The sequence below is a fragment of the Lepus europaeus genome, chromosome 12, assembly GCF_033115175.1.
Source record: "Lepus europaeus isolate LE1 chromosome 12, mLepTim1.pri, whole genome shotgun sequence".
NCBI classification, from domain to species: domain Eukaryota; kingdom Metazoa; phylum Chordata; class Mammalia; order Lagomorpha; family Leporidae; genus Lepus; species Lepus europaeus.
In genome coordinates, this window is record NC_084838.1 from 35,564,799 (window position 1) to 35,591,436 (window position 26,638).

The 26,638-nt window shown below is 57.6% G+C and overlaps 1 protein-coding gene across 1 annotated transcript in view; it reads left to right on the plus strand.

Annotated features, from left to right (window-relative positions):
- GABBR2 (gamma-aminobutyric acid type B receptor subunit 2) overlaps positions 1 to 17,392 on the plus strand; it is a 351,363-nt gene extending 333,971 nt beyond the window's left edge. Inside the window, exons 14-19 of the mRNA XM_062206955.1 lie at positions 5,126 to 5,236; positions 7,472 to 7,696; positions 10,050 to 10,232; positions 12,642 to 12,771; positions 14,395 to 14,512; positions 17,227 to 17,392. Of these exons, the coding sequence (XP_062062939.1) occupies positions 5,126 to 5,236; positions 7,472 to 7,696; positions 10,050 to 10,232; positions 12,642 to 12,771; positions 14,395 to 14,512; positions 17,227 to 17,392 (933 nt within the window). The remainder of the gene's footprint in view (positions 1 to 5,125; positions 5,237 to 7,471; positions 7,697 to 10,049; positions 10,233 to 12,641; positions 12,772 to 14,394; positions 14,513 to 17,226) is intronic.
- Positions 17,393 to 26,638: the final 9,246 nt, after the last annotated feature.

Here is a 26,638-nt window from a genome sequence, read left to right on the forward strand (position 1 = left end):
AAGGTGCACCTGCTGAGAGACCCTGTCGAGGAGGGGGTGACCTCTTGCCACCCCCCTGGATCTGAAATTCTGGGGAGGAAAAACAAATCACCCAAACTTGCGATCAATCGTTCCAAAAGGAATTCCTACCTTGAAACGACAGCTTCCTGCTCTGCCACCTCGCGGCTGTAGCACCGGACTTGGGGCCTGGGCGCTTCCTCTAGCTCTGCGCACTGGGACTCTACGGCTGGAGACAGGGTCGGTGGTTTTGCACATCAGGAGCGGCCTTTCCGGTCTCTGCAGCCGGCCACATACCCCCCTTACCGCCTTCGATGGTCTTGTCGGCTCTGGGGGAGCCAGGGCTGAGGCAGTCATGGCTCAGAGAGGCTTAGAGATGTTCCCGAAGGCACACAGCGGGCAAGGATGGACTTGGCCATGGAACCCAGCGCCCTTTCCCCTCTCCCGCCCAGGCTTCCTTGGTGGACTTCTGTGTCTCCCCACAAAGAGGCAGAGTAGACACGGACACCCCAGGCTCCCGGGGCAGAGAGCGGCATCTCAAGTCTGAAACGTAGACCCCTGTAGCACACACCCCTCCGGCTCCTGCCTGCACAGGCACATACTGTGAGCCTGGCAGGAAAACCAGCCCGTTTCGCCATGTGTCTTGAAGCATCCACTTTGGAATGAAAGCACCAGAGATGGAGATGCCCCAAGGAGAAGGTTCTGCAAGCCAGCTCCTGGGCGCTGGGCAGAGGTGGAAGGCGCCACTTCCTCCACTGGAACGGGGGTCGTCCACCATGGTGTGGGGTGAAAGGTGGGAGGAACCCGAGCCAGAGCCCCGCCCCTTATCAGAGATAACACTCAGGGCATCCTCCGTGCAGGTCCTCTCTGCCTGCCCAGACCAGATCCCAGCTCCCTGGCCCGCTGCACCCAGGACACACAGGAGCACACGGCCAGGACGTGGCCATGGCTGCCCTGTGCTGAGCCTCCCACTGTGTGTCAGACGTGTGCAATGACACAGGGAATCTACATTCCGCACCAAGACCCTCGAAGCCGAGGGCTCCATGCCCCCCCCCCCCCCATCGTTTAAAACCTCCTAAGGCCCTGCTGCCCTGGGCATCCCTAGACCAGGAGTCCCAGCCTCACCAGGCAGCCACTGAGAAATGCCGACCCCAGGCCGCCAGAGGCCTCCGTCTCCCCATGACCCAACTCCCTGGCGCTGGCCCCTCGGAGCTCCTCAAACAGGCCGAAGCCCGTGTCTCTTCCAGGCCTTCCCACTGGCCGGGACGCTCTTCCCACAGGTCTCCGCACGGCTGGGTTTCTCCTCCTCTCCAGGGCTGAGTGATCTGAAGCAGGTCCGCGGCCGCATACCCCCGCCCCCCAAGGTCTTTGGAACACCCTTGCGCACAGCTGTCCCTATTCGCAGCCGCGCCCGCGGCGTCCTCACCTGCAACGTCACCTGGAGAAGACAAGCATCGTCTCGGCCCGGGCTGTCCGGGACCTGGGGGTCTCATGCGGGGTGTGTGCAGGGTGCACACACGTGACAAACACTGAGTCACGTGCATTGCTCCCGCTCAACCAACCGACGGGCTCCACTTGAGGATGGGAAAGTGGGGTCTGGAAAAGGTGGACACTCACCCAGGGCTACCCAGCAGCCTGCAGCAGGCCCAAGGTCTCTGGCCTGCCCACCCCGCCTGTCCACGTGTGCACCCTGAAGGTGCAGTGCAGGATGCGTGCAGGGGCCTCCAGCCTCGCTCTGCACAGGGACGCAGCGGCTCCGCGCTCACCACCCAGACCCGGGGGGGGGGGGGGCAGGGAGGGTGGTGCGTTCCCCGGGCAGCTTCTGCCGGCCTCCTCCCCAGCGGCGACCTGGCCCACAGCCAGGTGTGAGCACGTCCACGCTCCGCTCCGGCGGCACCAGCACGCCTGGCCGCCTCCTGCAGCCAGGACACGACGCTCCCTCAGCTGGCCTTCCACCTGCAGCACTGAGCGCAGCTTTTGCTGGGCCCCGGGGAGGCGGCTGGGGAGCGAATTTTGCCACTGCCCGAGGAGGGGCACAGCACCTGGCCGCGGACACTGCCGGCTCCTGCCACCTCCCTGGAGTCCCCCGAGGCCTCTGAGAGGCGGGGCAGCGGTTTGAGAGTCGGACAGACCCAGCCTCAGTCACAGCTCTGGAACTCACCTGCTGGAGACCCTGGGCGACCCTCTCTCTGCGCCAGAGCCCTCCCCTCCATGAAATGCGCGCACGCCTGTTGGAGGCTTGGATAGGATGACGGGCAGCGACTGCCACTTGCTCAGGACACCTCCCTGGTGTGCTCTCAGCCCCTCCCTGCGCCCGCCCCCACCCTGTAAGCACCCTGCACTCCCCACAGCAGGAGACCCACAAGCATAGGGCTCTTGTCCGTCCTGGCGGCTGCTGGCAGAGGGCAATGCGTAATAGTTCCGTACTGACTGAGTGCGTGCTTAGCTAATCGCCCAGGTGGGCAACAAAGCAGGGAGGAGGCGGCAAGGCGAGAACATGCTGGAGGTCATGTAGGTGTCTTCTCGGGCAGAAAGGGCGCGAGCACAATGCCAGCCCTGGCGGGCGATCCCAGCAGGGCAGCGCCGGGCTCTGTGCTTGCAGGCGGAGCGCAGGGCCCAAGCATAGCCCAGGCCCTCGGTTCCTCCTTCCTAGGGGCAGCCCTGGAAGGGGGTGCGGCGGGTCCTTCCACATTTGGCCCCGTCGAAGGTCATTGGGTGTTGCTCAGAGCAGCACAGGATGCTGCTGATGGCTTCACCACTTCCAGCCCCGCTGAGCCACAGAAGGCTTCTGCCTGCCAGACAAGAGTGGGTGAACCGCTCCAGCTGCGGCGGACTCGCTACATGCATGTTCTTTGGCGCCCTCTCGTGGTGTTTTTGTGAACGACAGCGGCACCCTGTAAGTGCGTAGGCCATGCCATGACGCTCCTACTTGGGGCATCCTCGGGTGTTCTCAGACTGTGATTGCGGCTGCGCAGACCACTGGGAACCCCCGTCCCAGGCAGGACCAGGACGGATAGGACACCTGTGCAGTTGGTGGTGGGATTCCACACGAGTCCCTGGACTTCATCCCCAGACGCCCCCTGACCCAGCCTCACAAGTACAGGAACCTCATCACACTACAAAGGTCCCCAGTCCCTGCCACTGTGTTCTGTCCCATGGTGCGGAGATGGGGCAGCATGAGGGCGGTCCTTAGGGCCAGGGGATTGGAGTGGCTTGTTTCCAGATCAGTACCTGCTCTGCAGCACCTGTACTGGGAGGGGGGAGGAGGGAGCAGCTCTGCCCACCATCTCCAAACTCCCCGTGGGCCCTGTACATCGGCTTCCTTTCCTGTCTGTAGCCAAGGCTGCACTCACGGCTACTGAGATTGGGAGGGGTCGAGGGAAGGCCAGCAGCGAGTTTTAGGATTTGAGAACAGATGAGGGTGGGTGAGGGGCAGCTACCAACTGGGCAAAAGATAAGGAGGCCCCGGCAGGTGTTCCCAGCCAAAGGGCAGCATTGAGGGAAGTCCTGTGAAAACAGTGGGGTCTTGGTCAGCCCTGTGGAGCAGAGAGCCAAGGAGACTGTGCTGGGGCAGCAGACGGTGGGGCTCCTCCCCCGGCGCACGGTGCAGGGCTGCAGAGCTGCAGGGCCGGGTGCTGGGAGTAGCTGCAGGGCTGCAGCGTTGTGGGGGAAGTGGGCGGCTGTCCTCTCTCCCTAGAGCGTCCCCCTCTGCAGGGAGACCATGCAGACTCAAAGCTCCCACACCTGGTTCTGACTCAGTGAAAGACCTGCACAGGGTGTCCCCCAGAGTGGGAGGCAGGGGCCTCCCCATCACAGGGGGTGTGAGGGAGACCACAGTGGTCAAGTCCCCCGGGGGATGGAGCTGGGTTCCACTGACCGGTGGCGTGTGACAGCAGCGGTACTGTGCACGCCGAGCAGCTCAGACTCTGAGCTGGGTGAGGGCTCTGGCTGCAGCTCAGCAGACACCCACGTCATCAGTGAGCTGGCTGCTCGTGCATGGCCGTCAGGGCCTGTGCCCCCTGCGTCCTGACGTCTGCTCGGTTGTCAGACACCAGAAAGACCTGGATTCTCCACCACTGATGCCCTTGGGACCAGGTCCCTGTTCCGTCTTTAGATAAACAACACAAAGGCATCAGCAAACCCCTCTCCCCTTAGTGAGCGCTAGCCCCGCTTGGTGGGGTGGGGGTGGGGCTTTGAGTGGCCGGCCAGGCCCGGCCACTGTGACTTTGGTTCCTGGACTTTACCTTCCTCTGGGGCATCTCTCACTGCAGAGCTCCTGGGGGACCCTGCTGTCCCCTAGCACTCCAGCCCACGGGTGGGCTCAAAGCGCATGGATCCAGAGAGGCTGCGCTCAGGCTGTGTATGGCTTGGGACAACAAAAGAGAAGTGGAGCCCGAGAGTGATGTGGTTACAGGGCGGCCCGAGCCCCAGGCCCACCCTCCTCCCTGCTCCTTTGGGTCAGTGCCGTCCTGTAAGGAAACGCCAGGGGCAGAACTGCAACTCGGCCTCGGATGGCTCAGGAGGAAATGAGGGTCCTATAAGTATCATTTCACTCCCTGGATGTCTTTTCCTCTTCTTGCCGCCATCTGACTGGTTTGCTGCCACTTTCCCAGTTCAAGTTCCTGGCTGGGAGCCTGTGCCCGGACAGGATCCCCTCTCTCAGTCCTCTCTCCGGGGAGCACTTGGTTCTAGGTCTTGGACCAGCCTCAGGATTGGTTGCCTGGGGTCAGGTGCCCACCCCTTGTCCAATCAGCTCTGGCCCAAGATGGGTCATGTGATCTGCATCATGGCTTCCACCCCTCCTTCCGCAATGGTGGCAGTGGGCAGGAGTCCCCTTGGGAGGCTTGGCAGGCCCATGGCTGGAGGCCAGTGTGTCCTGTATCTCCCACACTCAGCGTTAACCCTGATCTAAAGTTGTGCCTGTTCTCTCCTTCAACAGCATACAGGTTGCTGCTATGGGCCAGCTCTCGTGCTGGGGCTAGAGTAGAGGAGCATGGGGTGGGATCCTCCTGGACCACGGCACTGGCTGTGGCACGTGGGAGGGAAACGGGCCTTGGACAAGAAGCTGGGTGGGGGCAGGGGCAGGGGCGGGTGCGAGCTCTGGGCGCTCTGTTTTCTCTCGGCACAGCCGGACCCAGCAGGACGGGACATCTCCGTCCGCCCGCTCCTGGAGCACTGTGAAAACACCCACATGACCATCTGGCTCGGCATCGTCTACGCCTACAAGGGGCTTCTCATGGTAGGTGGCGAGCAGGAGGCGGGCTTGGGGAGGCCTTCTCTGCCAGCCTCTCTCTCTGTCTCACAGAGGCCACTGTCCGGTAAGCTAAGCAGAGCCCCATGGCTAAGCGCTTGCTGTCTGCCCGGCCCCGTGTCGGCCACAAGAACACTGGGCGACAGTTCCAAACAATATGCCCATTTCACTGATGAGAACATCAAGGCTCTATGTCTTGCCTGAGGCCAGTCAGCAAGTGGCAGAGTCAAGCAGTCAGCCAGAGAGTGAGCCCAGACCTTCGAGCGTACCTCCCGGCTGTCCCTGCCCTGGGCCCGGGAGCAGCAGTGTGCTCAGGCGAGCTCAGCGCATGCTCCCTGCCCACATCCCAGAGCGTCAGTGCAGTCACCCCCACGTCACAGATAAGGAGGCGAGGGAGAGAGGTTAAGTGATTTCTAAGTGCCACATGGCAACCTCCAGTCTGAATCCAGCACACTTTCCACTCCACCCACCTGTTAACAAGCCAAGTTCCTGCATCAAGCCCACGTCACACCCCGGCGCAGGAAGCACAGGAAAGGCCAGCCCTAGCCTGCCTGAGCCCGGGTGGACCCTGGCATCCCTGCTACACCCTGTGCCACGCATGCCTTCACACGTGACACGCCTCCAAGGACAGGAAACTGGCTACCACTCACCGCCCGGAGCTTCCCACGGGAAAGTTGAGCGGCCACCCACCCCCACTCAGAGGCCCGCGGCGGAGCCCTCACCATGACTGGCATTCCTCGTGCTGTTCGAGTGTGCCCTCGCCAGCTGCCACCTCAGAGGACTGTTAGCAGGTGGCCCTGTGTCCTGCAAAGGGCGACCCCGGGGGGCATGCATTAGCGGTCCCTAGGCAAAGATGGTCCCCTGCTTCCTACCAGTTGAGAACCCCCTCCTTGTAGTGGCCAAACAAATAGGGCCACAAGGTAGCAGCGTGGGCCTTGGAAGTACTGACCTGCAGGAGGCACCCAGAGTGGAAATGCCACCTTGAGGACTGGCCAGAGGCCCTGGGCTTGAACGAGGACCCACCCTGGGAACACGGTGCCCAAGAACTTGGAAGAGCTGTCAGGGGTGGGTGGCCCAGACCTCAGGGAGGAGCTACAGGCAGCCAGCAAAGGCAGACCCAACTCCAGGTAAAGAAGGGGGGGTTTGTTATATAGTTTTTAAAAGACTTATTTTGTATTTATGTAAAAGGCAGAGTTACAGGAGGAGAGACAAATGGAAGATATCTCTGTGTGTCTCTGTCTCTCTCTCACTCTGCACACCAAGCAAATAAGTCTTTTTAAAAAACAAAGCAGGGCTCGGTGTGATGTTAAGTGGGCCGTGCCCTGAGCTGCAGCACTGAGAGCAAGAGGAGGGGGCTGCTTGAGAGCCTCCTGGGAGCCCCCGCACCGGGCAGTCTGACTGTCCCTCTTGCCCTCCCCCCACCGGCATGCCACCCCCCAGGAAGGTTCAAACCCCACCTTTGGTCTCCACCCTATTTCTGCTGAGAGAGGTATTAATTAGGAGTCGCAAGTGAGAGAAAACCCAAAATCATAGTAAAGAGATAACTTCCCTCTATATGAAACCCAGCCCAGAGGTCTCCACCTGGGGCTGATGTTGGGACCCCATCCTGATTACACACCTCCCACGTCAGGGTCTAAAACGTCCTCATAGTCTAAAATAGCTGCTGAAGCCCCACTCGTTACCTCCCAGTCCAGCTGTTAGGAAAGAGGAACAGCAGCACCTCTTCCCCTTAAAGATACTTCTCAGAATGTGTACACATCGCCCCCGCCAGCACCATCCAGAGCTTAGCCATAAGCCACACGAGAGTCTCTGTTCCCGGGGACCATGCATATCGGAGGAAGACAAGCTCTGGACACAAAGGATCTGCCTGTTTTCATGGGCAAAAAAAAGCCCCACTGGACTGAACTAGCAGAGGCACGGTCCACGTCGCCAGCATGTTGCTGTGTGGCCCTGGGCGAGCCCTCCCCCTCGCTGGGCCTCAGTGTCCCCCGGAGAGTGAGGGGCAGGGGTGCCATCCCTTGGCTCTCTGGCCTCTGCTGGCCGAGCATGAACCATTTGCAGGAGTGAGGAGAGTGGACAGCTGTCCCGCCCCCAGCCCGCATTTCCTGAGCGGGACTGATGCTGGGGGGCGGTGGGGAGGGTCTGGAGCGGAGATCTGGCCGGCAGCCATCCGCAGGGCGGCGGCTGTGAGCCGCAGGTGCTGACGGTCTGCTCCTGTTTCAGCTGTTCGGCTGTTTCTTGGCCTGGGAGACCCGCAACGTGAGCATCCCGGCGCTCAACGACAGCAAGTACATCGGCATGAGCGTCTACAACGTGGGCATCATGTGCATCATCGGGGCGGCCGTCTCCTTCCTGACCCGGGACCAGCCCAACGTGCAGTTCTGCATCGTGGCCCTGGTCATCATCTTCTGCAGCACCATCACCCTCTGCCTGGTGTTTGTGCCCAAGGTACTAGGTGCCAACACCCGGGGTGTGGAAGGAGTGTTGAGGTTTAGCCCAGCAAGCATTCAGAGAACTGCTGTGTTTGGGTGTGTTTCACCTGCGTGTTTGGGATGTTTCCTTTCCACTTACTTGTAGCAGCTAGGAGAGGGTGTTGCGTGTCTATGACTTTGTAATTGGCCCTCTGCACTTGACACTCACTGACATTACTCAGGGCAGACTCTAGGAGCCCCTGTCCACCTGGCCTCTTACAGGCAAGCATCACCTCTCCTTGCGGATTTTTTACATTATAAATGAAGTTTTTAGGAATTTCTCTATTTATTTAAAAGACACAGTGACAGAGAAAAGGGGAAGAGACAGATCTCCCATCCGCTGAGTCACTCCCCAAATGGTGACAACAGCCAGGTCTGGGCCAGGCTGAAGCCAGGAGCCTGGAGTTTCATCCAGATCTCCCATGTGGGTGCAGGAACCCAAGCTCTTGGGCCATCCTCTGCTGCTTTCCCAGGTGCGTCAGCAGGGAGCTGGATCAAAAGTGAAGCAACTGGGCTGGCACCGTGGCTCAATAGGCTAATCCTCTGCCTGCGGCACCGGCACACTGGGTTCTAGTCCCGGTCAGGGCGCCGGATTCTGTCCCGGTTGCCCCTCTTCCAGGCCAGCTGTCTGCTGTGGCCCGGGAGGGCAGTGGAGGATGGCCCAAGTGCTTGGGCCCTGCACCCCATGGGAGACCAGGAGAGGCACCTGGCTCCTGCCTTCGGATCGGCACGGTACGCCGGCCACAGCACGCCGGCCGCGGCGGCCATTGGAGGGTGAACCAGCGGCGAAGGAAGACCATTCTCTCTGTCTCTCTCTCTCACTATCCCCTCTGCCTGTCAAAGAAGAAAAAAAAAAAAGAAAAAGAAAGTGAAGCAACCAGGACTTGAACATCCATATGGGATGCTGGTATTGAAGGCAGCAGCTTAACCAGCTGTGCCACAATGCCAGCCCTGTAAATTAACATTTTTTTTCTGAATGGCCCATTTTTTTTTTGTCTCCAACTAGAGTCACATCCGTAGTGTTATTGGGTCAAAAGGAATAACCCTTTGTCATGGCCACTTCGCTTCCCATTGATCCAAAGGGCTGGCCCTCAGGACCACCTAGAAGAGCCATTTGCCCAACCTCCCAGGAGCCCTGCAATGGTGTCATGGCAGCCTGGCCTCAGTGGGTCCCAGGGGTAAGGGGAGGCACGGGAAGCAGAGGAAGGAGTTCGTGACCACGTCGGGGAGCACCTGCCCAGAGAAGGGCGAGAGGAGACATCACCCAGGCTCCTATTAGGGGGACAAGCAGCTTTCTCCTGCACCTGTCTGTCCCTGCCGAGCTCCAGGCCAAGGCCACTGCTTCTCTGCCTGCCCTCGGACATTCTGTCCTACAAAAGAGGCCCGACAGTTCTCTAAGCCCAGCCCCAACCGTGCCACTCTGCGCTGCCACCCCTGCTGGCACCTTGGTGCCCTCTCCTCCAGGATCAGGTCCCTGAAGTCGGCTGGATTCAGCACGCTCATCTCCTCCAAGGAGAAATAAATGGCCCTTCCCCATAAGTGCCCTGAGCCCCAGGCCTGCCTGCTTTTCTATTTGCTGCTTCTTCCTCCTGGGATTCTCTTCCCAGACCCTCCACTGAGCCCTGCCCAGGCCACAGCACCGTGGTGGGCACTGTGCCTTCCTGGCTTCTGGCTTGGTGAGCATTGAGTTCTTCTTGGTCCCCACCCCATGCCCCTGGCTAGGAGCACCTGGTGGGCAGAGGCCATGGCTCCTCAGCTCCTGCTCTCTGGCGCTGAGCCCAAAGCCTGCCCTGAACCAAAGATCTTTCTAGAAGAAATGAGTAAAATCAGGGTCAAGTAGCAAGTTTTTCTATCAGATAAAAATGTCACAGAAAACTATGAGATCGCAAATGTGCGTTGGTTGGAGCTGTTGTAGAACAAACGCCCTTGCGGTTTCCAGAGCTGGCCACCAGCCTGCCCCAGAGCCGCCAGGGGCTCTGACAGGGACCTTCCTTTCCTCCACGCCATCAGCTAAGCAGCTGCCGCCTCCAGAGCAGGCCCAGGGCAGAGCAGAGCGAGACTCAGCTGGAGCTGGGCCTGGGGAGACCTGGGGGACCTGGCAGGATGGGGGGCTGCAGAGGGACTCAGGGCTAGGAGATCGGTGTCTGCTGGCCAGGAGGGACACTGAGGCTCCGTGAGAGACAAGCTCACACCCTGCCCGAGCCCAGGGCTCCTCACTCCCCAGACCATGTCCCTCCCAGAGGCCCAGGGCAGGACCTGCAGGAGGGAGGCAGCAGTGTGGGAGGAAGGGCCCAGGGCTCGCTCTCTCCAGCCCTACCTTGGCCTTGCAGCTCATCACGCTGAGAACAAACCCAGACGCCGCGACGCAGAACAGGCGGTTCCAGTTCACGCAGAACCAGAAGAAAGAGGACTCAAAGACGTCCACGTCGGTCACCAGCGTGAACCAGGCGAGCACCTCCCGCCTGGAGGGCCTGCAGTCGGAAAACCACCGCCTGCGCATGAAGATCACAGAGGTAGCTCCGCCCCAGCCCTCCCCACCCGTCCCCCCTCCGTGGGAGCCCAGGCCGCAGAATCTGTGGGCGGAGGCAGCTTGTCCGAATCCTACAGGACCTCCCCGGCCACCTGGGCTGGTCTCGGAGAGCCCGGCAAAACCAGACTCCGAGAACGAAAGGAACACCCAGGGCTGTGGGCCCGCACTCCCTCTCTCCTCTCTCGGTTCTGTTTGTCCCGACACTAATCTGTAGCCACCTGCATGTCTCTGACGTAGAGCGAGCACAGGAAGTAGAGACTGCAGTAAACGGGACCTTAGTCCTGAGGGTGCTTTTCCAATTTGATTGATTGGTTGATTGACAGGCAGAGATAGACAGTTCCCATCTGCTGGTTCACTCCCCAAATGCCCACAACAGCCAGGAGTGGGCCAGATCAAGGCAGGAATTCAATTTGGTCGCCCGTGAGGGTGGCAGGGACCCACGCACTTCAGCTGTCACCTTCTGCCACTCAGAATACACAACAGCAGGCAGCTAGCATCAGAAGCAGAGCCGGGACTCAAACCCGGGCACGCTGAGATGGGATGCAGAGAGCCCAAACCTACCTCAAACACCCACCCCTGGTCTGAGGGTGCTTAACTGGTTCCTGGCTGTTTCAGGGAGGTCACGCCAATCCTCAAATTCCAGACTTTCTATGGCAGGAAGGGGAACCCAACTCCACCCCCCTTTTCCACATCTCCCTTGGGCTCAAGGTGTGACGGGACCCAGGAGTAGAGAGGAACCCCATCTCACTGAGAGGGCAGGAAAAGAACGCAGAAAAGTGTGTTGGTGAGGATGCTGGCCAAGTGCAGGGAGCAGAAGACCCAAAACGAGGTGGCCCAGAAGCCGTGTCTCTCTCACCTAACAGCCCTGAGAGGGTGGGCAGCGTGCTCCCCACGGCCCTTCCCGGACCAGATGCCTTTGCAGCCACTCCCAGGTGACTCCCTCATGGGGCAGGTCCTGGCCTCGTGCAGGGGACAGACAGGAAGTCCTCGCGAGAAGCTGCCTCTTAACAGGCAGCACAGCACTGCACCTGTTTGGTCCTGCTCCAGCTAAGTTGGCAAGGACCTCCGTGAGCACGGCTAGCCGCAGAGGAGCTTGGAAAATGCAGTCTCCCACTGGACGGTCACAGGAGGAAGTGAGAGGGAGGGTGGCCAGACGAGAGACAAGATGCCCAGTTAAACTTGAGTTTCAAATAAATCAATCCTATTTTCCAGTATAATTATATCCCCATTCAATACTTGGGATCTACTTATAGGTAACGAAAGGACTTGTTGTTCCCTGAAATTCACCTTCAACTGAACCTTGTTTTTAATATGCTACATTGGTAGCCCCCTCCTCGCCCCACGTGGCTGTGTGTGCACCTGCTGATGCCTGCTGCAGGACACGGCAGCCCCCACCCCGTCAGTCCCCTGAGCAAAGCAGGACGGATCCTGTCCCTCAACGCCCATTGCAGGTTGTTTTAATGTCAGACTTCCCTAGGGTTACTAATTCCATGTCTATCTCTGACAGCCCATGTCTGCCTACACACTCCAGCAGCGCAGAGTTCATGGTCACACCCTGTGATCCCAGTAGCCCTGCCATTTAAGGGGCACAGAAAGCGCATCTCTGTCCTTTCTCGCGTGAAGATGTGTTGAACCATCTGATTACTGTGGGGGCTGACCTCAGAACAGCACTTCATAGTTTGTAAGGTCCCCACCCTATGTATTGTAGTGGGGGTCCCAACTGCCATGAGCCCCTTCCCTAACCAGCACACACTGCCCACCACCCCCCAGGCCTCTCTGAGGCTGTATCACCCCAGGATTCACACCCGATTCTTACCATCATGGGGTGACAGAGACCCATCCCGATTGACTCCTGCTGATGTGCTTTTCAGAACAATGTCAGTCTCAGAGCAGACTAGCCCTGCACGACTGTCCTCCCCACCGAGGGTCCTGCCAGGGACCAATGACGGTAGCCACGGTAATGCTGTTCTCGGAGCAGCTTAGCTTAGTGTGCGTGATCTCATTTAATCCTCACAATAACATTTAATCCTCACAAAAACATTTAATCATGCCTGCACAAGTTAGGCATGATTACCACCCCATGCTACGATAAGGAAACTGACACCCGGGTCCCACGAGCCAGTGCAAGCCCATAAAGAGGAGTCTGGGATCACCCCTGGGCCTGTCCAACCCCAGAACCTGAGCTCTCACTACCTCCTGCCCCTGCCTCCCTGGACTTGCTCGGCCACACTGTCAAGGCTCAAGCCTACACTGAACACATGATCACCGAGCCCAGCTCCCTCTCATCATCATTCTCCTTGGACGAGAGCTGGCGGGGTCCCTCCGCATGTCTTCCCCAAGACGTGGCGGCCGGGGTGGGGGCTCGGAGTCAGCCGGAGCCTCTGTCTTGCAGCTGGATAAAGACTTGGAAGAGGTCACCATGCAGCTGCAGGACACCCCAGAGAAGACCACCTACATTAAACAGAACCACTACCAAGAGCTCAATGACATCCTCAGCCTCGGGAACTTCACCGAGAGCACAGGTAAGGCGGGGCTGGGGTTCAAACCGCAGCCGTCCAGCTTCTATAGATGAAGAAACAGGGGCTCACGGATGGCCAGGGACCGCTCTGAAGTCGCACACACAGAGCTGTCGCCGGACCCCAGGTTGGGGTCTGCCTGGGACCCCCAGGCCCCACCTGGCCCTTGGGCTTCTTTTGCTGTCCCTCAAAGTCTAGCTCCAATGTACACGACACGGCCAGCATTCCCGGTGTACTGACCGCAGGCACATGTCCCCGTGGTCCTTAGCAGTTTACCTGTACTCCCAACAACACTACAGTTCCAAGTGCTCCCTCGTCAGTGTTCAAGGAAAGGATGGGTAGCAAGATCGGGTGTGATGTCTGACTGACCTAGCACCTGGGAACGCAAACCACGCCGCAAACCGTTTGTGCCTGCCTGCCAGCCAGCATAGAACAGAGTATGTGTTGGGAAGTGACCAGAAGGGGGCACCCTTCCTCCCTGTTTTGGAAGTCCGTCTGGCACCCTCCAAAGGGAAGCCGCAGCAGCTCTGCTGGCAGGAACCTGCCCCGTGGACACGCTCCCACGTGGGTCAAGATGAACCCACACGGCACTCCCAGTGCCCAGGTAGGTAGTACCCAGGCCCCAGTGGGTTACGGCAATGTTCACTCCCACTGGCAGTTTACTGTTGTCACTCTTTTCCATCTTTGCCAATCTTAGCAAAAATGCACCTTGCAGGGGTTTCTTCGTCCTTGTAGCCCTGCACACCATGAAGGGGCCTTTAAATGAAATCCTGGCATTCTAAGTTACGGTGCCCCCTGACTCTCTGTTTCCCCCCCCCCTTTTTTTTGGAAGAAGGGGGGCCCAGAGCAGGCCCCACAAGCCCACAGCACACTGCTTCCAGCCCTGGGCACAGGCTCCTCGGTTCACAGCCCTGGCCCCAAGAGAGCTGCTAAACAGACCGCAGTTTGATGAACAGAGACAGTAGCTCTTTCATTTTCTCTCTTTGAGCAGTATCCTAGGAAGCTTGCCTTGAGTTTTAAAAAATATTTAGGACCAGCACTGTGGCATAGTAGGCCAAGCCTCCACCTGTGGTGCTGGCACCCCAGCTGCTGCATTTCCAATCCAGCTCTCCGCTAATGCGCCTGGGAAAGCAGTGGAGGACAGCCCAAGTGCTCGGGCCCCTCTACCCACACAGGAGACCCAGAAGAAGCTCCAGGCTCCTGGCTTCCAACTGGCCCAGCTCTGGTCATTGCAGCCATTTGGGGACTGAACCACTGGATAGAAGACCTTTCTCTCTACCTGTCAAATAAATAAATTCCTTCAAAAATAGATTTATTTATTTGAAAAGCAAGAGAGAGAGAGAGAGATCTTCTATCTATTGGCTCACTCCCCAACGAGCGGCAACATCCAAGGCTGGGCCAGGCTGAAGCCAGGAACCAGGAACTCCATCCAGGTCTCCCACGTGGGTGGCAGGGGCCATCTGCTGCTGCTTTCCCGGGTGCATTCAGAGAGCTGGACAGAAAGCAGAGCAGCTAAGGCTTGAACCAGAGCTCCAGCATGGGATGCGGGCATCACGGGCGGCTGCTTCACTGGCTGTGCCACACTGCTGGTCCTTGTGGATTTTTTTAAAACTGTGTTATCATTTACAGATGGGGGAAAGGCCGTTTTAAAGAATCACCTTGATCAAAATCCCCAGCTACAGTGGAACACAACAGAGCCCTCTCGGACATGCAAAGATCCCATAGAAGATATAAACTCCCCAGAACAGTAAGTACCTGCTCCTTGAGAATAGTCCCCCAACAGGACAGCTTACAATCAGCACTGTGCTTTCACAGCCCTTGTTTGATTTAAACTCCACAGCAACCCTGGAGTGTGGGTCAAATGATGATGTTCCTTTTACAGAGGAGAAAACCGGTATTCAAAGAGGGAGGCAGCTTGTCCAAGCTCACCTTGCTGCTCTGTGCAGGAGTTGAGATTTGAACCTGGGTTTGTGCATCGTCAAATCCCATGTTCTCCACCGTAGCATGCTGCCTTTGTGATGCCTGACGTTGAACCCTGCTAAAGGCATTTACCGAAGGCCTGAGACCTTCCCAGGTGTCAGGTGTAGGTGCTGGGGACACTTCGCTGCAGAAAACACACAAAATCTCTCTTTTTGTGGAGCTCCCATTCTCTCTGGCAGGAAAACAACTTCATTAAAAAAAGCAAGACATGTGCGAGCGTTTGAATGACAGGTGCTTGGGGGAAGAGGAAGTCAGGAAAGGGAGGCTGGAGTGTCATTTTAAAGAGGCTGCGCAGGGGGCACTCAACGAGAGTGTGCCATGTTAGCATGGGCCTGACACCTGGCGGTTGTGGTGCTTGCCACCCTCCAGCACAGGGAAGCAGAGGCTGGGAACCTGGACTCTGAACCGGCCTCTGGGCAGTGACAAGCAGCGCGGAAGCAGCAATGGCGGCCAAACTGCCAACTGCAGCCTCGCATGGGCCACTCCGTGTTAGAGCTGACAGTCTGTCGGCCCATCAGCTCCGAGGCCTGGGCCTCTGACAGCCCAGAGCAGCCTGGCAGTGGCTGGCAGCCTACCTATCCGTTGCCTCCACAGCGGTGGAAGCACCGTGAGGGTACGGAACAGTCTTCCAGGTGCCTCTGGGCTGGACATGGTTTCCAGCACTGAGCGAGTTCTTGGCAAGCGTGTGTTCAATGAACAAAAAAGCAAAACAGCATCCTAACTGCAGACTGCTGTGACTCTGACAAGCGCAGGACGGATACCCGCCGTGCCTGGGCCAGGGCACCCTCCCCCGTCACAGCTGATTCTTCCTGAACTCTTGGCTCCCACCACCTTGCTTTAAGCACTAGATCGTGGCCATCACTACACAGGCTCCACTTTCATTTCAAAGTGAGCGCTCTAGCCCCAGGCACACCTGTGAGGGGAATCTTGGGAGAAGGCTTTCTGGCCAACAGGAGCTTGGAGAATGGGAATGGCGCTTCATCGTCACCCTAAGTAAACCCCAGGGGCACCCCCTGTTGGGATGAGGTAGCCCTCATGAATGGATTTGTCCCCACCATAAAGCTGTGTGGCATCACAGAAGAGCCCCGGCTTCCCCCGTCCTGGTTTCTCCTCCGTGAGTTAGTGACATACACTCCCTGCTCTTCCCTCATCTGGTAATGGGAATAGCAACTTCTTTTGTCTATTGGGCTTTTTTGCACCTGGGTATCCAGACACCGGGGACACAGGAGGCGTCAGAACCCCGTGGCTTCCTCAGGAACTGCAGTACGCAAGGTGTACAGTGGAGAACGGTGCAAAACTGCAGCTAGCCGCACAGAGCTCGGGGGCCATCCGCCGGCAGGCTCCCCAAAACCAGCCTTCTCAACAGCGAGTGTGACTTAGCCACACCACCGTCCCTAGGACCACTGAGGGTGTGGCAGCGAGAAGGGTGCTGCTCCTCCACACCATGCAAGCCACCCCTGGCTCAGCCCCACCTCCAGTGTTCACTGCTGTCCTTGGGTGTTCACCAAGGGCTGGCGGGGGGAGGGGGACTTCGAGGAAAAGGGGGCTCATGCTCTAAGGCAGGCAGCATATAGAGGATGACATTTAATTTTTTAACATTTATTCAAGAGACAGAAAGACAGAGAGCTCCCATCTGCTGGCTCACTCCCCAGATGCCTGGAAAGGAGAGTGGGGGTGAAGTGGGGAGCCAGGAACTAATCCAGGTCTCCCACACAGGTGGCAGAGACCCAACCACTAGAGCTATCACCCACTGCCTCCCAGAATCCAGAGCCCAACCCAGGCACAAGGGGAAATAGGGCACAGATGTCTTCATTGCTAGGCCAAACATTCAACTCCTGGATCTTGTGGGGGTCAAAGGCAGAGAAAGAATATTCCAGAAGGGAAACAACATGCGTCCAGGTGACAGAGAGGCTCCCACCGGAGCCATGTTTCAAGGGCAGTGGCCACCAGTAAGCAGGGAGAGAGGGTGGAAAATGCCATCTGGAGAGTTTGGTGTGAGATGGATCTTGGGGAGCCCCAAAGGGGACCCCAAGAGGTGCCCTCTTCCCTTCCCCCACTCTCCCCTTGGAACGATGACCCGAGTCACCAAAGAAGTGGGAAAACCAGAAAGGAAGCTGTTGGAAGCAGCCCAGCCAAAGGGATGAGGGTGCTGGACAGGCAGTGGCTGAGGGGAGCGAGGGAGGAGAGGGATGCTGGGGTGCATCGGGGGTTTGCCAGGTTAGCAAACGAGAGAGAGGCGGGGGTTGGCAGCACAGCCCTGTGTCCTAACTGACCCCGCCTCAGTGATCTGGCCCAGGAGCTCCAGCAGAACACGTCTGTCTTGTCCGCCACAGTCCCCTTGGTTATGCCCAGGGCTGGAGCTGGTGCTGGCTGGCTGGGGAGGCGACTGGCTGGGCACAGCTCGGAGTCAGAGAAGCAGGGCGCTCTCTGGGGAGCAGCCCGGCTGCCTGCACTAACACTGCTCCCTGTCCTTTCCTGCAGCATCCAGCGCCGGCTGTCCCTCCAGCTCCCCATCCTCCACCACGCCTACCTCCCGTCCATCGGAGGCGTGGACGCCAGCTGCGTCAGCCCCTGCGTCAGCCCCACCGCCAGCCCCCGCCACAGACACGTGCCCCCCTCCTTCCGAGTCATGGTCTCGGGCCTGTAAGGTGGGAGGCCCGGGGCCTCCCCGGCGACGCAACCACACTGGGCAGGGCTGTCTGCTCCAGGAGCACCGTCGGCTCTGGCTGCGGAGAAGCTGGGCGCCATGGCTGGCCTCTCGGGACTGCTGGGACGGCACTCAGGGGGACAGGACACGGGGGCCTTGGCACCTGACCTCGAGCCTTATTTGTGAAGTTCTTATTCTTTCACAAAGAAGAGGAATGCAAATGACTTCTTCCTTAAGTCATTCCTCCCGCCAACGAGGAGGAGCTGGTGTATTTGAAACTTGCAAAAAAAAAAAAAAAAAGTCTAGACAAGGAGAGAGGCAGGTGCACCACAGCTGGAAGTCACCGTGTCCCCAAGCAGCCTCGGGAAGAGGCTGGGGCTTCTGGAGAAAGCGCCTCCGCCCTCTGCACACACGTCCCCAGCCCCAGGCCAGCCCTTCTCCTCCCTCCTGCCAGGGGCAGCGGGCGGGCAGGGCTGCCAGCTCCAGCGGCCAGTGCAGCCCCCTCCCCCAGCCTCTCTGGAGTCGGGAGTCTGCAGAAAGGGCACGGCCGGCACCTGGAGGGCTGGGGTGCCGGGCAGGCGGACTCACAGGCCCCCGGGGCCGCCATCACCCAAGATGTTTGTTACTCTCTGATAAATGCCACACATTAACACAGTAACACCTGTGCCGGGGACCATGGGGACTTAGCGGCTGGCACCAGGCACTCTGCCGTGTTCACCGACAGTCTGTCACGCACCCACCACACCGGCCACGTCCTTGTGTCCCCGACCCCGCTCCCCCAGATCACAAGGGGGCCGCCCGCCCCACCCATGGAATGTCTGTTCCCAGCAAACACGATATGGAAAGATTGTGCACTTTAACCTCTTGTCAGGGCCCAAGGGCTGGCTGGGATGTTTTGTTTTGTTTTGTTTCCACTGACTTCGTTTTGACCAAAGTGAATTGAGGGCATTCTGCTCAAAGACATCCCTGGTGTCCCAGGGGAGAGAGTTCCTGGCCGAGGGCTTCCCTTGGCTTCCAGAAGGCGGCCTCCCATCCAGGCAAGCCAGTGAGCCCTCCCCCTGGGGCTGGCTGGGGACGGTCAGTGGGCAGATGGAGCCTCACTCGTAAGCTCGCTCTTCCCCTCTCACTGATGCCCAAAGAGCATTGGCCTGGCAGCCAGGCAGAGCTGGGTTTCGGTCCTCCATCCCTTCCGACTCCCTCTGTGACCTTGGGCAAGTCACTGGTGTCTCTCCCAGCCTCAGTTTCCCTTCTGTACCAGACTGGGGTTGAGACCACACACCCCCAACCTGCCTACCTCACAGGGTCACTCTGAGGATTGAAACTTGATCTCGGCCAGGAAAGCTTCGTACCTGACCCGTGAGGTATTCCTACGACCGTGACCTCCAGCCCTCCCGACGGCGGGGCTGCGGCCCACACAAGCTTCCAGCACAGCCGTCTGCCCAGGACGGCCAGGCCCAGCCAGCCGCAGGGAGGCTCCCGGGAACTTTTCCCACATTCCTAGACAGGCTCATTCTTCACTACAGAAAGGCCTGATTGACAACGCCCGGGACGTCTGCACAACCGAGCGGCTCGCTCACTCCCTAAAGAACCCTAAAGGCAGCTTCAACAGGCAGGCAATAATCTCCTCCCAGAACCACTGCAGTCAGGAATCCACTGTTGTCACCACCAGGCTTTGGCAAAAGGGCCCATGGGAACCACCACCACCACCACCACTTTAAAGCACTCCCGATTTTGCGTAGCGTAGCCTTCCCCACCCCTCCCCGCAAAGAGAGGTTATGGAGGTACTGTAGCTTTTAGGGTTAAAAAAAAAAAATGTGAACACATCAGCAATGGAGTTGAACTCATTCCGTTTAGGCACTACGAACCGGTGTTGTCACTCACTGTGTATGACCAGTATCCACCCACTTTCGTGACTTCACCGAAACCAAATCTTAAAGACCACATCAATTTTTCAAAGGGAAAGAGACAACTAATTGTACATACTGTAAACACGCACACACACACACACACACAACAAATCTGTAGAACTATTACCCCAGCATAGCAGGACACAAAGTATCAGCCTGTCAGCGGTGAGCGTGTGTAACCCTCTGTGACCCCTGAGCCTATGCCGTCTTCTAGGTTAACCCACAGAGTACACCCTCCGTCTTACTGATACTGTAGGTTTACCGGTTTCTTTTTTTAATTAACTTCCCTGCGAATAACAAGCCCCCCCAGACGTGACTCGAGCCCTTCGATGGTTCTGTTCTTTCACACGCGGCAAACCCACGGTCCATTTCCGAAGAGGCTTCGGCCCGGAAGGCATCTTCCGACACATTAGTGCACAAACGCTTCCAATTAGACTGGAACTGCCAGAATCAGATGTAAGTGAGGAGTTTCTCTCGTGCCCCTACTGCATGGTATCGATTTTTAATAAATTGTTGCAAATTTGTTTTTATGAAGAAAAGGGGAAACCTGCTGTCTTTCCTGCCTGCTCTTCCCAGAACGCGGGTCGGCCCGGCCACCGTCCCCTGCTCAGGTCGGGGTGCAGGCCGGGGCTCCCAGCTCCGTCCCTTCCTTCATACACTGCCCTTCCACAGCAGCCCTGTGACCATGGGACCCCAACTTCTGAGTGATCCAAGGGGGAGAACCTGACCACAGCTGGGCCAATAAACCCTGCCCCAGGATTCCTCCCCGGGAGAGATTCACTCGGCACCAACACAGAGGAAGCAGAATCGATAGCTGTGGCCTGATGGGGTCCAAGCCCCTGGGGAGCTGTGCCTGGCAGCACCCTGGGCCCTGGCGTGCCCCATCTGCCAGCCTCCTTTAGGTTCTGCTTTAGGTTCTCCCTTAAGTTGCCCTTTTTCACTTGGTGAGTCCAACCAAAAGATTCTTTAAAAAAAAAAAAAAAGGATTTATATGAAAATTACAAAGGAGGAGGGAGACAGAGATCCTCCATCTGCTGGTTCACTCCCCAGATGGCTGCAACTGCCAGGGCTGGGCCAGGCCGAAGCCAGCAGCCAGGACCGGGATCCCCACGTGGGTGCAGGAACCCAAGCACTTGGGCCATCTTCTGCTGCTTTCCCAGGCCATTAGCAGGGAGTTGGATCGAAAGTGGGACAGCCAGGACTTGAACTAGCACGCATTTGGGATGCCAGTGTCACAGGCGGCGGCTTTACCCGCTATGCCATAACATCAGCCCCCAGCGACCAGAAGGTTCTTGACTACTGTGGGATGCTCGCTAACTCCCTGGCCCCGACTGCCCCTCCAGGCCTCGACAGCCTGTGGAGATTTGGCCCTGGGGGCTGCCCCGTGAGCCACCTGCACCTCCTCCAGCCTGTGGCACCCTCAGCTGGCAGCTCCATGTCTTCCTCCTGGACCCCGGACAGGAAATCCACTCCTCGTGTTTTCGGGAGAATGCCGTTCACTCACATGACACTGGGTGCCTCCTCACACTGTCCCCTCCCCACCCTGCACCCCGAGCTTCCTGAGGGAGTCCGAGCTGCTTCCTTGGCACAGCAGATCCTCCCCGGGGCACAGAGCAGATTCCCCAGGGCTCAGCAGAATCAACCTTTTGGAGCAGGCCCATCAGGTTGGTTGCTGGACCTGAACCATTGGAGCGAAGGCAGAGGGGGCCATGGGACTGGTTCAGGCCTCAGAGAGACTGGCAGACTTCATCAGGGGGCTGGGCCCACGCAGTCTTCCAGGACAGGGGGTCCTCAGGGTGGAGCTCCATGCACGGTCCCTGCTCCACACCACCCTGGGAGGCAGGCTGTGCAAGGACAGGAGTTGGATAGGTCCAGCGCCAAGGAGGGATTCACCCAAGGCCACGGGATGAGTCTGGAGTTGTGTCCGGTCTCACTTCCTCCCTCACCCAGACTCTCAGAAATCAGCGCTGAGAAGCACTGCAGCGAGTGTCCTGTTCAACCCCGCACTCTGCGGGGGGAAACAGAGGCCCGTGAGCGAGCCAGGGTCAGCCGGAGGTCCCGCGAGGCACGGAACATCTCGGAACCCGGATGCTCTGGCTGCAAGGCTCAGCTCTCGTCTGTTGGGTCCACTTCCTCACCCTTGGCCCTGAACCACAGCAGAGTAAGCAGAGTGGTGAGTCACCAGCACACGGAGCCACGTCTCAGCTGCCACGGACTCCAGACATCTTCACGCATCCCCACGCCACGGCTGGGCGCGCCTCCGGGCACCTCTGAAAGGGAAACGCTCCCTCCCTCCCTCCCGGCATCACTGGCGGCCTTCACGCCTCGCTGGGCCCCCAGGACTGGGGTGTGTGTGAACCCAAGTCGAAAGGGCGGACCCAGGAGAGCGCGGCACACTCCCTTCCGGTTACGAAGCGTCCTCTTTGTCTTCCTTTTCTCGTGACTGGCTCATTTCTGAGGTAAAAATAAAATAAAATCAGAATATTTGCCAGCTTCCCAGTGAGTGGAAGCCCTGAAGTCTCCTCATCCTAGGACAACACTGGGATGGGAAGAAGGTTCCAGAACCAGTAAGGCTGGACCGCCTGCCAGGCCTGACCTTCCGGGCAGGTCCCTGTACTCACCTACAAGGATCTTCCTGGGGACAGCGCTAACTGCCTGGAAGCCGGGGATGGTAGAGGAGGCGGTGCTGGGTGGGCTATAAAATGCAGGCTGGTGGCCACGGGCAGTTCTGCCTCTCCAGCCCCCTTCCTGCCAGCCTCCTAGAAGCACAGCTCTAACCCTGGAAGGAAAGAAGGGAAGCTATTGGAAGGGAATCTGGAGGGACCGCCCTTGCCCCCACTCCTGACTCAGAGATTGGCTCAGGGATATGCTCATTTTCCAGGCCCAGCCAATCGGAGCCCTTCCCAGGATTTCTGTCCCAGGTTTGGAATCTTGCCCTCCAACTGGAGAAATGAGAAGAGAGGCATGGGTTCTGTTCACATCATCTGGGCTCAAGGACCAGCAGTGCCTAAAGCCCTTGAGCATCAGCTTTGAGCAAATATGGTCTCCTTTCTGCTTACAGAGGCTGGAGGTCCAGATGCTTAGAACCAAAAGAAATCTGTGTGATGCAGGAGGGTTCCTGGCTGTCTGAAACTTGAAAATTCCACCTCCTCCCCTCTCCTGGTATTGATGGACACGTGGGAAATAGCTCCTGGCTGAGCGGGCAGGTGACTAAGGACATCTGTGGGGTCAGGGGGCTCAAAGAAGCCACAGGAGACTGAGAAAGGGTCCTTGGGCCGGGCCGAGGACTGGAGGGCCTGCATGTCCCTAAGCAGGGCCCTGTGACTGCTCCACCATCTCTGCCTTGTCACATGTCTGCCCCTCACCTTTTGGGCTCATCACATCCTGCTTAGCCTTGAAAGGCAAGGTCTGGGCAGCAAATGATGGATACATTCTCCTGAGAAAAGAAGTCCCTGGGGCCGGTGCTGTGACATAGTGGGTAAAGCCACTGCCTGTAGCACCGGCATCCTATATAGGAGCCGGTTCAAGCCCCAGCTGCTCCACTTCAGAACCAGCTCTCTACTATGACCCGGGAAAGCAGAAGAAGTGCTAGGCCCCTGCACCCTCACCAGAGAACCCGGAAGAGGCTCAAGGCTCCTGGCTCCTGGCTTCAGATCCGCCCAGCTCTGGGCCTTGGGGCCATTTGGAGAGTGAACCAGCAGATGGAAGAAATCTCTCTCTCTCTACCTCTCAAATAAATAAATCAATCTTACTAAAAAAGAAAGGAAGAAGACGAGGTCCCTGCCTACCTCCACCGCATATCTCAAGCCCCAGAGGCTCATGCACTCTGGCTTGGTCTGAGCCGTGCATGGCGCTGGGTGGTCCTGCCTGGTTCCTCCAGCTCCCACTTTCATGAGCCTAGTGCACCTTGGGGAGCATCCACTGAGCCCCTGCTGGTTGCCCCTGCCAATGCTGGGTGCCAGGGGAGCGACGGGGAACAAGTCTCAAGAAGCCACAGGTTAATGGAGAGACAGCTGCATAATGACAAAATGATGACGGCATGGGCTGAGCAGCTAGCCCACTGGGGAGTCAGGGCTGCTTCCTGGGACACAGCCTCCAACAGGGCTGCTTCCTGGCCTGCCACCTGTGCAGTCACTGTGAACGGCCTCTTGCTTGGTTCATGCTCTGCCATCACTGTTTTGAAATTCTTAGTAACTGTAATTCTTTTTTAATTTATTTGAAAGGCAGAGACTCAGAGAGCTTCCAGCCATTGTTTCACTCCCAACTGCCTGCAATGGCCGGGGAGGAGGCTAGGCTGAAACAAAGAGTTGCGAACTCAATCTAGGGCTCTCACGTGGGAGGCAGGAAATCAACTGATTGAGCCGTCACCTGCTGCCTGCCAGGGTGCCTGCCAGCCAGAATTGGGAACAGAACCGGGACTCGAACCCAGGCTCTCTGATATGGGGCACAGGCCTCCCAGGCAGGACCTTAACCACTGTACCCAATGCCCACTCCATGAAATTCTTAGTAACATTGGAGCAAGGCGGTTAGCATTTTAATTTTGTGTGGAGCTCCCCAAGTTGTGTGGCCAGTCCTATACTTAGGCCCAAAGATGAGCAGGAGCTATGGCAATAGAAAGAAAGAGGAAGGCGTAGGAAGGGAACTGGCAGCCCAGCTCGGTAGGATGCCGTGGCATTGCCTCAGTCAACTGGGTTGCTGTGGGCTAACCACTTGCCCTGGAATTTGTGCGGCTGAGATCCTTGAATGATCAGACAGCTCACATCCTATGTGTGATAACACAGGTCTTATCTCTAAACCATCAGGCCTGGGTGCCAACTATTTTTTTTTAAAAGATTTATTTTATTTATTTGAAAGACAGAGGTAGAGAGAGAGGTAGAGAGAGGTCTTCCATTCGCTGGTTCACTCCCCAGATGGCCACAACAGCCGGAGCTGTGCCAATCTGAAGCCAGGAGCCAGGAACTTCTTCCAGGTCTTCCCACACGGGTGCAGGGGCCCAAAGACTTGGGCCACCTTCTGCTGCTTTCCCAGGCCAAAGCAGAGAGCTGGATCGAAAGAGAAGCAGCTAGGACTAGAACTGGCACCCATATGGGAGGTTGGCGCTTCAGGCCAGGGCTTTAACCTGCTGCGCCACAGCGCCAGCCCCTGGGTGCCAACTTTTGCTCTGCTCACCTGGCTGTGTGGCTTAGAATGATTCGCTCAACCTCCCCCAGTCTGAGATCCCACACCTCTGAAATGGACATGGTGTCTCACTTGGCAATGCTCTGATGGCCACAGGGCTTCACACAGGGAGAGTGCTTCGTAGGCAGTGAGCTAAGCTGTGCTGCTCCCAGACAAGAGGCAGGTGACATGAAGGGCATGTGTGGGTGCAGCAGGACCCCCCGGCTTCTGGCCTCCTCCACCAGTATACATCTCGGAAGAGCACCATTAGGGACGTACCTTGACAGGCGGTGACAACGGAAAGGTGAGATTCTAAAGGCAGGCCTCTAAAGGCAGAACAGTTCTACTCGAAAGGACCAGAAATTTGGGGTGGATGGAGGGGAATGAGAGAGCAGTAGGCAGCAGTCAAGTACCAGGGCAGTGTGGCTAAAAGACTTAAGAGAGGGATGGTGGGGTTAGCGTTGTGGTATAGTGGGTAAAGCCACTGCCTGCAATGCCAGCATCCAATATGGGCACCAGCTCGAGTCCCAGCTGCTCTACTTCTGATCCATTTCCCGGCTAATGGCCTGGGAAAGCAGTAGAAGATGGCCCAAGTGCTTGGGCCCTGCACCCATGTGGGAGACCTGAATGAAGCTCCCGGCTCCTGGCCCAGCCCTAGCCATTGTAGACATTTGGAGTAAACAAACAAATGGAAAATCTTGCTCTCTCTCTTGCTCTCTAATTCTTCCTTTCAAATAAATAAGTAAACCTTAAAAAAAAAAAAAAACCACGAACGAACAGGATGGCAAATCTCTGGATTCAGGTCATCAAAGTTGTTATAAAGAAGGCCCTCTCCCTCCCTTCATTTCATCCCGCTTGCAACACGTCCCTAAGCCTTCAGTAACATTCACTGCCCAAGCCACAGCCTCATGGGGTCGGGTAGAAATGAAGGGAAAGGGAAAATTCTAAGGAATTTAGAGGGAGGCCAGAGTGGGGACAAAAGCAGCAGTAAACACCAGTGTGGAGGGGTGAACATGCTCTCCACACAGGCAGGGCTTCAGAGTAAGGGTATCACGAGTGTATACACTCCCCTGAAATCATGGAGACATCGGCGAGCCACTGCGAGTATGGCCAGAACAGGAAGTATCGATTAATCACATGCAGAGCTCACGAGGCAGTGACTTCGAGGTTACACTAGCAATGGCAAGTACATTCCCCCATGGAGTCATAGATCTCAAAGATCCTGAATGCACAGGCAGAAATACTAGCAAACAAGACCAGGAACCCCGTGGTCAAGTGGACCTCAGAAGTGAACACACACAGTATTCTGAGTGGCGTAAGCGGGAGCAGCTGCCAGCCTGGAGGCTAGGTGGTGGTGAAGGGCTGCTTGCTTGGCTGTTTTTGTTCTCCAAGGTCACAGGTGCAACAGGTGCACTGGGCTGCTCCCATCCACCTGGAGCTGCCAGGTCCCAGCACGAACTGCCTTCTGTGCAAAGAGAAGATTGATCTCCCTCTATTCAAATTCTAGCAGAAAAGACACGGAGCAGTGTTTCTCAGATGTGAAGAACATACGGACACCTTTTAAAACACAGTGTTGATTAAAATAGTTTTATTACGTTATCTATATGTGCTTTATTACATTATCTATATGTGTTCAAACTAGGTATAAACTCGTGGGCAGAGTCTTCGTATCAAGGCCAAACAAATGTATAAATTAAATACAAACAAACCGACGAAGCCAATGAAAGTGACATTCACCACTCAGATGGCGTGGAAAAGATGAGGTTCTGCTGGGAAATGAATGGTGGCTCACCGCGCGAGCGCAGCCCCGACCGCTCCCAGGCCCGTCCCTTTGAGTGCAGCCAGCCTGTGGGGATGACTCAACGCTCGCCCTGCCTTTCTGTATTTAAACAACTGTGCAAACGGCATTGCTTGAGTATGCACAACACCGGCTCCAGCACGTCACTGCCCTTCCAAAGCCACCCTCTTGTTTTTACTCTCATGGGCCCAGGTAAGGCCGACCATCGGAACTGTGATTGGGCGCAGGAGCTCAGTTAGCACTCGGCCGTGTGCCTTGCAAGTGTCATCTCACTGCACTCTCAGAAGGACCTCAGAGCGGAACATGTGAGCACCACCCCTTGCAGCTGCAGGCATTCAGGCCCGCGAGGGGGTGCCGTCCTGGGGCACTCTATGGGCTCAGAAC